The 12,643-nt window shown below is 42.9% G+C and overlaps 1 protein-coding gene across 2 annotated transcripts in view; it reads left to right on the top strand.

Annotated features, from left to right (window-relative positions):
- Positions 1-1,982: 1,982 nt before the first annotated feature.
- The window catches only part of SMPD2 (sphingomyelin phosphodiesterase 2), a 114,410-nt gene continuing 103,749 nt past the window's right edge, over positions 1,983-12,643 (top strand). The window contains exons 1-2 of one of the 2 annotated variants that reach the window (XM_086923249.1): positions 1,983-2,077; positions 12,402-12,614. In XM_086923249.1, the coding sequence (XP_086779375.1) occupies positions 12,562-12,614 (53 nt within the window). In that variant the 5' untranslated portion in view covers positions 1,983-2,077; positions 12,402-12,561. The remainder of the gene's footprint in view (positions 2,078-12,401; positions 12,615-12,643) is intronic. The other variant, XM_086923248.1, reaches the window with a different exon arrangement.

Raw genomic sequence — 12,643 nt, 5'->3', positions numbered from 1 at the left:
TGAATTTGACATTACTGCTTTTTATTTATCAAGGACCATGTATCAAGATAGAGACTGCTAGTTAACCAACTATTCTCTGTCTTGATAATTGTTTTTTTGCATTTGTATAATCGCTTTTAGACTCCAGCGTTTCTCATCGTGAAAAGTATTTTTATCAAATGTTTTAATTCTTCTTTTAACCGAATGAATTTTTATATGTAACCTATAGTGTTGCGTCAATGTGCTGGATTGTAAATTTAATTTGTTTTTAAAATTCTTGTGTATAATATGCTTTTATGAGTAATAACTCGAATAAAGCACTTTTGACTTGACTTGACTTGTTTCTGCTTTTCGCACTGCAAGAAAGCAGTGGGGCGTCGCTCCTCCGCCCATGTGGAGGAGCCACCCCTGGAAATTACACTACCTCCATGAAAAGCCTGCACGCCCCTGAGAGTCACGTACAGAAGAGCTGTACTTGCCCCAGTTTGCAGTGCCATAGTAGGACCAATCCTTGGATATCCGAAGCAAATCACCACAACTCCCAATTGCCCTGCCCCAAGTCCCCGCAAATGTGGTCAGACACATGGGTGTTATTCATGCATGGAGATATCCAGAGTGGATGTCACCTATCAATGAGACTCCAATGTTGTCGGTGTTTTTTTTTTGTCCTCATTCTGCCAATTCACTTGTTGGCTATACTCCCATCATTCTCTGGTGCACCAGGCCAGGTTGGAGTCATTCCACTCAAGAGAGAACAGCCGTTTCCACTTCCACACTTCCCTGGAGTGCCGGTAACACGAAAGGCAACAGGACTGACGGCTAAACAATGAGACTCCAATGTTGTGCAACATGGATTTGGGTATATTCTAGAATGTCCTGAAGTGCTCCTCTCGAATGGATCTAAAATTAAGGTGAAACCAGATGTTTAAGAGGCTGATCCAGTTATAGTGAACTAAGCAAAAAATGATTTTGATGGGTAATGCAGTTTTGCAATGAGGTTGCGACTATGAAAGTCCATGGATGCATTTTGCTTATTAGGAGGGTGAATATCATGAAAAAGAGGGTGACACTCGCCAAAAATGAAGATGATTTGACAGGTATGAATGGATAGTCAGATCTAATGAAATCAAGGTATTAAAGGTATTTTTATTATCAGTGTTTTTCCATGTATCCCTTACCGACACGAGACACTGTGAGCAGAGCGAGGAAAAACAAATGTGAGACCAAAGAGAACACAACGGGTTTCAAGCAAGGCACGTACTAACATGGGAAAAGAGGATTGCATTTATTTATTTTTACATCACTCACGGACAAACGAAGGGCCATATTATCAAGATAGGGCGATACAGTATTGCTGCTTTTATCGGCAGGAAACTGCCGCTAAAGCGGCGATAATGGGCTTGATAATATGCCCTTGTGAATTCCCATAGCAGCCCAGGTTACTTGTATCGGCAGGAAACTGCTGCTAAAGCGGCGATAATGGGCTTGATAATATGCCCTTGCGAATTCCCATAGCAGCCCAGGTTAACACCAGAACATGGGCTGCTATGGGAATTCACAAGGGCATATTATCAAGCCCATTATCGCCGCTTTAGCGGCAGTTTCCTGCCGATAAAAGCAGCGATAATGTATCGCCCTTTCTTGATAATATGGCTCGAACTAATTTTCGATGGCAATACGTTTATAGCATGGAACGCCAAAAAGTAATTCATTTATCCTGGGAAACAACGACAAATTGTAAGATGAATGTCTCGCGCATCTTGGGTTTTGTTAACTTCATATTTGATGAGTGTAAAAATGATTGATAAAAGCTACGTTTTTACGCTTGTGACAAAGGTAGTTCAAATTACTTGACAGTTGCCACTGAAAACAGAGAGGATGTTTGTGTTCAGTAAGGGGGGGGGGGGCAGCAGCGCGAGCCATCGAGCGCAGCCAGGGCTGGGCGCTGCGCGAGCGAGGGGCGGGAGGGTGGGACGGCTGAGAGGCAGGCGGACAGGTCACGTGGCAGGAAGCAGCTGCTGTGCGCTGCGCCGGTTATACTGTAGATACAGTGAGACGAGGAGCGAAGGCTGCAGCCGAGGGGCCGCCCCATGGCATGGTGAGTGGACGCAGTGAAACCGTAGGGAGGGAGCCCTCATACATGCAGGTCCTGTACGGAGGGCATGTGAGAGAGTCGGACGCTGAGGAGAGGGCACCCTTTTCAGGGAGGATGAGTACAGTCCTTCGGCTCTGGGATGGTGCCCTTATCAAACATGCGCGAGGAAGCACTACTGAACTTTCCCCGAGGCTGTGATGTAGTGGGGTGGGTGGGAGAAGGGAGCCAGGCAGCAGGTTCAGTTTTCCAGGACCTTCAGTGTGATTTATTGTTCTACCCTCCTAGAAACGTGTGTCGCCCTCCGGTAGACCCCAGTGGGCTCAGTATCCCAGCAAAGCTTCATTACGCGCTTGTAGTGAAAGGTCCACTCCTTGGACTTGTGGTTCCGCTCCCCCGCACGCTCCATGAAATGTCACCTTAGTGAAGGTATGTGCTGCCTTGATGGTATGGTGGGTAAAAGAACGGTGGAAACACACTTTATTGTTCAAGAGAAAGGACTTGCATACTAGACCGTACATACTGCCTCACCGCATCCACGTATCTTGAAATAAAGACCGGAGCAAATGTCTTCCCCAGAATGCTGCACCTGCACACTCCGCAGCCAGAGTGTTTTTCGTGCAGTCATCATGAGGGGACACACGCTGATGGGAGTACTAGTAGTTTGTCGAGATGCCTCGGTACACCGTACATCCACACAGCTTGAGCCTTGGCTGCGGCTGCCTCTGAAGAATGTCATTCAACAAAACTCAGAATGAATTCACACCGATGTTCTAACTAAGAGGAGCCACATTAAGACGCACATGGCTGGAAAAGTAACTTCAAGTTTAATACAAATAACAGCTATCTAGTGTTTTAAGCGCAACACTGTTAAGGCTACTATGCGGAACTAGGAACTGCCTTTCGTGCCTCAGTTATTGAGCATCCCTACTTTTACACCCTGTTCCCCTCATGCTTTCATGCCCATTCCATCATTTCATTTGAGCTCTCATCACGTCAGTCTTCACGGCCATCATTATTTCTAGATCCATTTTAATGCACTTTCTGTGTTCACAACATTTTTATCGCATTCTCTTCCTTTCCCACATGCTTCTCCACAAGGAACTTCCTACGAAATATCAGTGTTTTCACCCACATCTATTCTTTAAGTGTTTTATTGCTGTTTCATATTTAATCAAAAAGGGGGAGGAAGAAGGAGCTGTGATCCATTCAGCTTCCTTGTCGTAATACAAAATATCAATGGAGAATGAATCACTTGTATCGAGTAACCAGTGTTCATTGTTCCTGCCGTCTTTCAATAAAACCCTCATTCACGTACACAGGCCGCGAGGCAGTATATCTTGGTTCTCCGCCTTGTTAAAAACGTGACAGCATCATCATTGTTTTTTTGTATGCTTCCTCCACCAGGAGGAGAAACCACTGGTTCGTACAGTAGTGATCAGTGATAAAAAAGTTTGAAAGTGCTCATTTGAGGTGAGTTAAAAAAAGACCCCACATTACCTAAACTGTACCTCTATTCAGTTTGGAATGGAGGCAGATAAAAACAGTGATGTGCGTGGGAAGACGAGTTATCGGTCTAATGCACTGGTATGTCCATGTGAGTCGTCAACATGTTTCAGCCCTATAGAATTGCCCTTACGGGTCAGGGGGCCTTCTTCAGGACCTACAAAAGTGTAGGTTGCGAATTGTCACAGCCTCGCTGAGTACAATGTTTGTTCATCTGAAAAGGTCAGAAAGTACCTGTGAGTGTAAAAAGGAAACAATAAACATAAGAGGGAGTGTGTTTGCAAATGCTCTTTTTTGCATTCACAATACTCTCAAGGACATTATTATATGTCACCACAATGATAAAGTTATCTACATAGAGAGGTAATTCTAAATTGTGCATTTAAAAAATAATAAGCAACTGAAAAAATGGTAATGCCCTACCCCCGTTTAGTACTGAGGTAACGCTAGAGGTGCCACAGAGTCAGCATCCCTGCATTTGAAGTCATACGTTCAGACCAACTTAAATCATTGCATATAGTTTAAGTAAAACGTTAATGCACATTTGTTATATCCTGTTCATCTCTTTCCCTGCTGCTCAGCCTGTGTGTGTGATGTCATTGGAATGTTCCTGTGTGCATGGTTTGAATGTGTGGTCAGTTTGATTGAGTGGGCTGAGCAGCTGGATGCTGCTCCCGGTGGGGCCTCCTTCCTTACTCCTCATTACCTTCCTTTTACCTATTTTACCTAATAAATACCAACTTGAGAATACCAACGTCTACAGGATTAATTTACTTAAAGAAGTATCTTTTTTATGAATGCAACAATGGCGACGAGACGGAAAGAACTGCGTGTGCAGGAACTGGATTTGAAAAATGAAATTACAAAGATAGGAAGTAAAGCTTTTAAAAGAAGACTATCAACGCTTTTGATGCCCCACCGGTGTCATGTCACATCTGACAGCCTACAGGAAACATCCATAAAGGTATGTTTCAAGCGTTGGTCTGTATGGAGTGTATTGAATTTTAAATTGGCAGAGTTTTTGGCAAGAGCGTCAAAATTTCAATTTATGACTGTTGTCAGAGAGAAACGGTGGAAAACGTGAATATATTTCCTCAAGATATTCAGAGCCCAATTTAAAATGACTATTTACATTTAAAGGGCAAAGATGTGAATCTTTCAGCAACTTAAATGTCTATTTATAGTGCACGAGCAAAGATGTCTACCTTTCAGTAATTTATCTGAGGCGTCTGTTCAGTTTAAAAACTTTGAAGATGAGTGAAACCTATTACTGCGCTATTTCCAAGTGGACTGTGACTGCTGAACAAATGAGCGGGGTTCGTATAAGCTGTCTGCAAGCAGGGTGTGCAGAGTGCGTTTTTTTTTCCACTCTAAGACTTCAGTATAAAACTTCCGTTTTCATTTGAATTAGTAGTTATTTGGAGCAGTGTTTAGGAGGAAACTGTGTGCCAATGAGATCAACTTGACAGGTGTCAGCGCGCCCAACTTGCGGAGCTGGGGCAATCCTTTTCACATAAATCTCTGACACTCACCGTCCTGTTTGGAGATGGCGGTTGAGCTGTCAGTTGGTCTGCAGCGATCCTTCCTCTTCCTCTGCTTCACGCTGTGTGATGACGTCTTCAGAAGGTTCTGAGGAGTTGGCGATGTGAAGCTCTCCTCGCGCTCTGTTTCTGACGTCAGCCGATGAGTCACCGCTGATGAGTCACTGCCTTTGCTTGAAGCGCATGTTCTCTGTGAGCCATCGGGCGAAGAAGTAACTGACAGCGTGATGTTTTTGCGTGCTGTCGTTGTTAACCAAGCGCTTCCTGATGTGAAGGACTTTGATGAGTTCTTAAAGCGCTGAGCTGCTCCTGGATCAAACGTTTTCATTTCTACAGGGTCTCTGCCTTAATGCTTTTCTTTTGTGGGTTTCTGCCATCGTTTCATCATCGTGTCACAGCGACTGGCACGCTATGAACTCCCTGAGATCTTTTCATTTATACTCCAAGAGACAAGGTACTGTTTTTTTTTCTATTCAGGTCTCGCAATCCACAACATCTGACATGACAACGGTGACTACTTTTATTATTTTAGTTTCTTATTTTCCATCAGTCACTATTTATATATAAATTTATGTACATGTTGTGTTTTAAGTGATTTATGGAACTGTTATGTACTGATATTGAGGTATTGGTTTATTTGCGTTCTGAGTGATTTACTTAATTTCTTACACTACTTGGAACTGTTTTATGCTGAAATTTATGAATTAATTTATTTACAGTGTTTTCTTTAATGGTTGATTTTAAGGTCAGGTTTACTATGCTGAGTTTTGACAAACTTTGAATTTATTGATATAAATGAACCACTTGTGGTGCTCAATTAATTTGAGGTGTTCATTAAGTTTTGATATTTATTGATGAACCACTTATTTAATAGTGCTCTATTTTTAATAGAGGTGTTCACATTTTTCTGCGAAGAGTCTACATTTATGGTTTGAACTTTGAGGGGTTCAATGGTGTATTTTCTTGAACTTTGAGGAGTTCAATGTTGAGGGTTTTTTTTTCTTGAACTTTGAGGAGTTCAATGCTTGTATTTAGTGAACTTTGAGGAGTTCAATACCACTGTGTATTTTGGATTAGTTGCGGAGCCACATTAGTGCTCATGGTTTGAGGTGCTCCATTTGTTTATCAAATCACATGAGGATGAGTCCTCAGTTTTGTTTTTTTTGCTTGTTTTTTTTTTACCTGAACCACGCAAGTGCTCTATTTTACTAGAGGTGTTCAGTTATTGAGAGTCGTTTGGTAGCCATGTACCCTTGCACTAGGTGTTATGCGTTCTGTTCTTTATACTTTATTTAAGTGTTTTGGACAGTGTGGTAACTTCTACGTCCTAATTTGTTACTCCATTGGGACGCTATTTTGTTTAGTTTGATTCCCTTGCATGGCTTTTAGTAATATTTTGTTCTTTTCTTTGAGATGGGGGATGGTTGTATGTGATTCCTCTCTCCGTTTGGTGCGAGAAGACATTATTCCTGGTTTTGTGCGAAAAGATATTTTTCCTCTCTATGTATCTTTCATGATGATTCATTGCTATTTCATGACATTACTTACAGTTATTCATTTCCTATGTTGACTGTTATCGAAATCCTGTTTTGTCATCGTCAGGACTTTCTGTATTTAGTTTCATCCTCTCTCTTTTGTTTTCTTTGTTTTAAAAGAGGGAGATGTGTTATATCCTGTTCATCTCTTTCCCTGCTGCTCAGCCTGTGTGTGTGATGTCATTGGAATGTTCCTGTGTGCATGGTTTGAATGTGTGGTCAGTTTGATTGAGTGGGCTGAGCAGCTGGATGCTGCTCCCGGTGGGGCCTCCTTCCTTACGCTCCCGGTGGGGCCTCCTTCCTTACTCCTCATTACCTTCCTTTTACCTATTTTACCTAATAAATACCAACTTGAGAATACCAACGTCTACAGGATTAATTTACTTAAAGAAGTATCTTTTTTATGAATGCAACAACATTCTTAGTTCATTATGTGTTCGCATGAACTCAGACCTTTGTATATACATATATCATTAGAGGAGTGTTTATTTCTCATGTCACAGAGGCCGAGTGTCAATAAATAGCCCCAAATGAGTGTAGACACTGAACGACTTTTCTAGACAAATAATAACATGCTAATTCTATGCGGAGTAAGCATACAGAAAAATATGGTGCGCAGAATGTTATATCCTACACAGATAGTGCCCCATCGTAAAGGTGGTTCTGTGTATTTCCTACACATGGGGTGTGTACACTGTTGATCAGTTAGTGAAACAGGTGGACTGTGTGGATCGCTTAACGTGCCCTTATATTCAATTATTTAATGGGCGTGTCTCTGCCATATCGCATATTTGAAATTGTTGTGTGACAGGGCTGGTCATTAATCGAGCGTACATGCGTTCTGAGGGGTAAGGAGTTCAAAAAGACATATCTCGATGATGTATTAGCAAGATGTGAGGCTAGGAGCAGTGAGTGTGCCCGCTGTTGTTTAAAAGCGGGTGCTCAAATGTACGCAGCAGTTCAACATACGTGGGGAGCTTATGTTAGTAAGCTCTATGTGCCCCCCAAGCTCAATGAATATTGAAACATTATTTAACGTTCGTGTTTTAGGGAAAAACCACATTGCTCCTTTAGGTCATTTCTAGAGTGCGAAGTTTTGAGAGTATATATTTCAAGGTGTTGCCATGGAGTGTGGTTGTGAAGGGTTTGGCTAAATGTAAGGATGAGGGCGTTGCAGATGCGGGCTGCATACATTTCAGTCCTTAACTAAAGACTCCCTCTGGGAAGTGTCCAATCGGGGTCGACCTGTCTCTGAGTGGGTCCATAATATTCTTGATTATGTTCCCCCAAGTGATCAAATCATCCACCACACATTCATTCCTGCAAGTGAGCTTAATATGTTGTACATCTGCGACCTCCCATTGTTACAAGTCCGCCAGCCAAATCTTTATATCCAGCATACTAGGCACCACCCAGTGTATAACTATCCTTCTCTGCACCAGCAATAAACCCAATGCGATCATTCGAGATAGCATTTGAAAGTGTTTCCAATGCGGTTGCACACATAGCAGAGTTTGATAAAGCCTGTCAGTTCTTGTCAGACCACATGGTCATCAGTTGCAGCATTCCCTCCCAAAAACGCTGTCAGCCGCTGACAGATCCCTTGCGTGCAGAAAGCTTGTGGAAGGTAGTCCGCTTCTTCCGCATGTGCTGCGTTAAATGGGATAAATCTTAGACAGTATGCACAGGGTCTTAAAGGTTTGATGTAAGTAGTGAAGTTGCACTACTGAGATTGGGTGATACTGCCTGTACTTGTACAATGACCTGCTTCTGTTTATACTTACTAACGTCCTCCGAGTAATCCACACTTCGCCATTCCATTTATTGTGCCGACAGGGCTATATGTTAACACCTTCAATGCTACAGCAATTCTCCCTGGGTGCTGAACTCCATTGAATTCCCTTGGTCATGAGCACACGGGCAGTGTACTGCATGACGTGCTGAGCTCGTCATGAGCATGGAAGGTGTTAATGTGTTATCAAATGCTTACATCCCGCTAAATCCAGGATGTGACTCAATTTTTGATGTTCCTGCGGTTTTCTGGAAAACATGTCCAAATGCCCAGGGCTGGGTGTGCTATTCAGGGATATGGTAGGAACTGCCCCAAACCAAAGCCAAACCACTCTTGCACCTGTGAAAAAGAAATAAAAATTGATTGTTGAGCCCTCTTTCCTAGTGCATATCCTTTCTTAGGATGGCAATGGTTTCAGTGACCACAGGGATGTATCATCTGCAAAAGGGGGCTTCTGGAACACTATTCTAGTTACCTTGTGCCACACCACTGCTAATGAATGGACAAGTTACATCGCTTCTTTGGGGACCCACGTCCCCATCATAAATGCCTCTTGCAAGGTGTACGGTCCATAGGAGCTCACCAACAGTCCTTTCCCAGTTTGAATCGTCATTGACCCGATGTACTGTGTCTTGGAGGTAAATGACACCATAGTACAGAAACAGGTCCGTTAGATCCGTTCCCCCTTCAAGTCTCAGTTCCCCACATTGAGGTCATAATGTGAAGCTGTGCAGTTCGTGACCTAGACCCCTAGATAGCAGGACCCATCTGACTCCCACTGAAACCCTAGGTCTTGTGGCGAGCCCGTCCCCTATACCCAACTTATCCAGGAGAACAGTCTGGATTTTGTTTTACTCTACTCATACAATCTACTCTACTATAATGTAGGCCAGACATTTTTCTCAATCCCTCCAATACCGCTAGGAGCGAGGGAGTCAACATCCCTCATCAGCCAGGCTAGCTTGAATCTAGTGGCACGGCGAGCAAGGGACCCACATCTGTGCAAAAAGTTCTGCAGCAACAAATGATGGACGGCATGCTGAATGAATCAAACATTCACTCCAAGTTAAGCGACCTGGGTTAAATCCATTGTTCCTTTGCTCCTACACCACCCCAGTTTGACCCTGCTGCATGCAAATCAGTCTTGAACCAGGTCCTCATGTGAACAGTCCAGCCTGAATTGATAAGCCGGTTTCTAGCTGGACTGGAAACAAGCATCCTGGGACCGTTATTGGGGTAACACCCCAGATCAGCCAGGCTATCTTGAATCTAGTGGCACAGTGAGCAAGGGACCCACGTCTGGGCATACCCATCCAACCGAAGGCGAAAAGTGCTGCAACACCAAATGGTGGACGGAATGCAGAATTAATCAAACATTCACCCCAGTCAAGAGATCTGGGTTAAATACGTCGCTTTTTTGCTAGCTACGCCACCCCAGCTGTATGCAAATCAGTCTTGACCCTGCTCCTCATGGTATCCGACCAGCCCGAACTGCCAAACAGGGTCTTCCCAGGACCAGAAACAAGCATCCTGGGACCGGTTTTGGGGTAACACCTGTCAATAGCCAGGCTAGCTTGAATCCAGTGGCACAGCAAGCAAGGGATCCACATCTGGGCATACCCATCCCACTTAGGTCGAAAAGTTCTGCTGCAACAAATAATAGTGGACAGAATGCTGAATGAATAAAACATTCACCCCCAGTCTAGAGATCTGGGTTAAATTCATTATTCTTTTGCTCACTACACCACCCCAGTTTGGACCCAGCCATATGCAAATCAGTCTTGTCCATGCTCCTCATCTGAACTGCAAAGCCAGGTCCTTCCTGGACCGGAAACAAGCATCCTGGGACCAGTAGCACCCCTCATCAGCCAGATAGAACACACCAGCACTTGTTTCCAGCATCCACCGTCACTCAGTACTTAAACTTTGATTCAAAACCTTCTAGTAGTTCACCCAACACATGAACTGATTCACACACTGATAATAGTTCTGATATACCCAACCCCACTTTAACTGCAGATTTCTTTTCATTAGTTGCCTTAGTGAATATTCCTTGCTTGCAAATTTCCCCATACACTTTGAATTGAACTCGGACGGTCTAAAGAATGACATCATGTTCTTCTTCTTGTTGTTTTTCTTGGATGGTGCCTAAGTAAAAGCTTCCACTAAATCTGGTGTTGCTCACATTCCCCAACATCCTAATTCGTGTCCCAAACACATAACAAATTGTAAGCTAATGTTGTTATCTGTGCATTTAACACCTAAACGCGCCTCTCTCCTCTTCTTGATATTTTACAATGTTCCCTTCCAATTTCACCTGCCACCAAAATATAATTCTAGAAATATTTTGTTGCTGCTAGCCGACAATATAGCATGTGCTTCAAGTTTTGAAATACTACTACTCCTACCGAAGCCAAGCAAAAGAACATTTACCTGTGCTTGAATCGTCCATTAGCGGTTATGTATGTAGCTAAATAGACCACCCTGGTTATGCCACTGATGACAAAGTTTAAATCTGTGGTATGAAATACCTCGGACACGTTTATGTAGGCGAACATCTACACGGTTGTCAGTAGCGTGAGTCTGCAAACTATAACTATTTTTATTTAATTTTCACAGGCTTATTTTTCTGTATTCCAACCATCTTCATTCTCTTTTTTCACTGTCAATGGAATATTATACACTGTGAAATGTTTGTATTGCATTTCCAACACATGAATCCTTATATTTAACACATTTTAACAAGCATTGACAAAGGCAATAGATTTGACACTTTCACTTGAGCAGTGACAAAAGCAATACAAATGCCTCCTGCACTGTGAACCGATTAAGAAACAGATTACTTGGTTTATACAATGCATGGATGAAATGAGTGATTAATTGTGGTATTAGAGTGCAGTTTCAATTCTAAAATAGTCCTTCATGCTTTCAAGTGGAGGTGGAAGGAAACACCTCAGCCAATAGAATAAACATGAGACTAAAGTATTCCTGATGGCTGATAGACTGTCTGACTGACAATGTCTCAAAGCAGTAGCTGAAGGTTCCTGAGCTAAAAAAGCGAATGACTAAAAGATGGTCAACCAAAGCCCCTTCTCCAGGAGTAGTGCAGGCGCCATGAAACAACAAATAGAGACATCTAAACTGTCAAAGTAGATCATGAGGCCGAGCGCAAAAAAGTACAGTGCTGGATAGAGAAAGGTGGGAACACGGGCAGGCAGTCAAAGCAATTCTTTTTTTCTCCCAAATGGTGTCTTACCTATAATTCATCAACATGAGAGATTACCAAATACACTGACGGAAGAGGAACATTGGGCTCATATGGTAGGAGGTGAGATAGTGAGCATTCCTTCATCGCAGCTCTAACTAAGCTCTTCTTCCACCAACAATCTCGTAGATCACGAAATGAGATGCAATTGTGCCCTGTTTGTGATGCGTCTGTCATGAAAGTTAAGGCAGACACCAAACCTCTCTCATTAGTTATCACATTCACAATGCCATTGTGAGACTTACTCCTGGCTCATTGAGCATACTTGAAATTGAAACCTTTCATTTTAAAATATCACATTTCAGTGAACAGAACTTAACTCTTAAATCTCTAGTGCTGCGGAATTTATGCCAAAACACGAAACAATAACCATAATATGCTACTAAGATCCTTCACTTGGATGAAAGATCAGATCCAATAGAGGTTTTTGGCCTGACACTAGGCTCCAGGGGCATAACTGGATTCCAATCAATGCATCATCTGAGAAGTGACTGGGGCATTTACCCTAGCTGATGGAGAGAGTGGATTTTTACAGCGTAGCACTGCAAACTGAATCTCCTTCACTCTGCTCGGGTACCAGGCAAAACTTTGGGGTTTTCCTTGGGCCAGGTTTAGATGAAATGTTTTTCCTTCACTTGAATGCCAAATATGCAATTTTCGTCCTTCAGTTCTGTTCTCTTTTTTCTGAAAGTCCAGGATCTTCGAAGTGTGTCTTTGGCATCTTCCTGCTGTGGCTTCGCCATCTTTGGTATGACTCTGTGATTTTCATTCTGTAGCTGTGAAATTTTCCTTCTTCGTCTTTGTGACAACAGACACAAGGTGAACAGCATCTAAAAGAGCCTGTATGCGCAATGGACCAAAAACCACCCCTTCTCCGTCTTCGGGTCTTTGACCTCAACTGCTGGTAAGTCTTGGGTGCTCCCATTTTACTAT

The sequence above is a fragment of the Lissotriton vulgaris genome, chromosome 5 (assembly GCF_964263255.1).
Source record: "Lissotriton vulgaris chromosome 5, aLisVul1.2, whole genome shotgun sequence".
NCBI lineage: Eukaryota > Metazoa > Chordata > Amphibia > Caudata > Salamandridae > Lissotriton > Lissotriton vulgaris.
The sequence above is the reverse complement of the archived record's forward strand: the minus strand, read 5'-3'. Positions and strand labels throughout refer to the sequence as shown.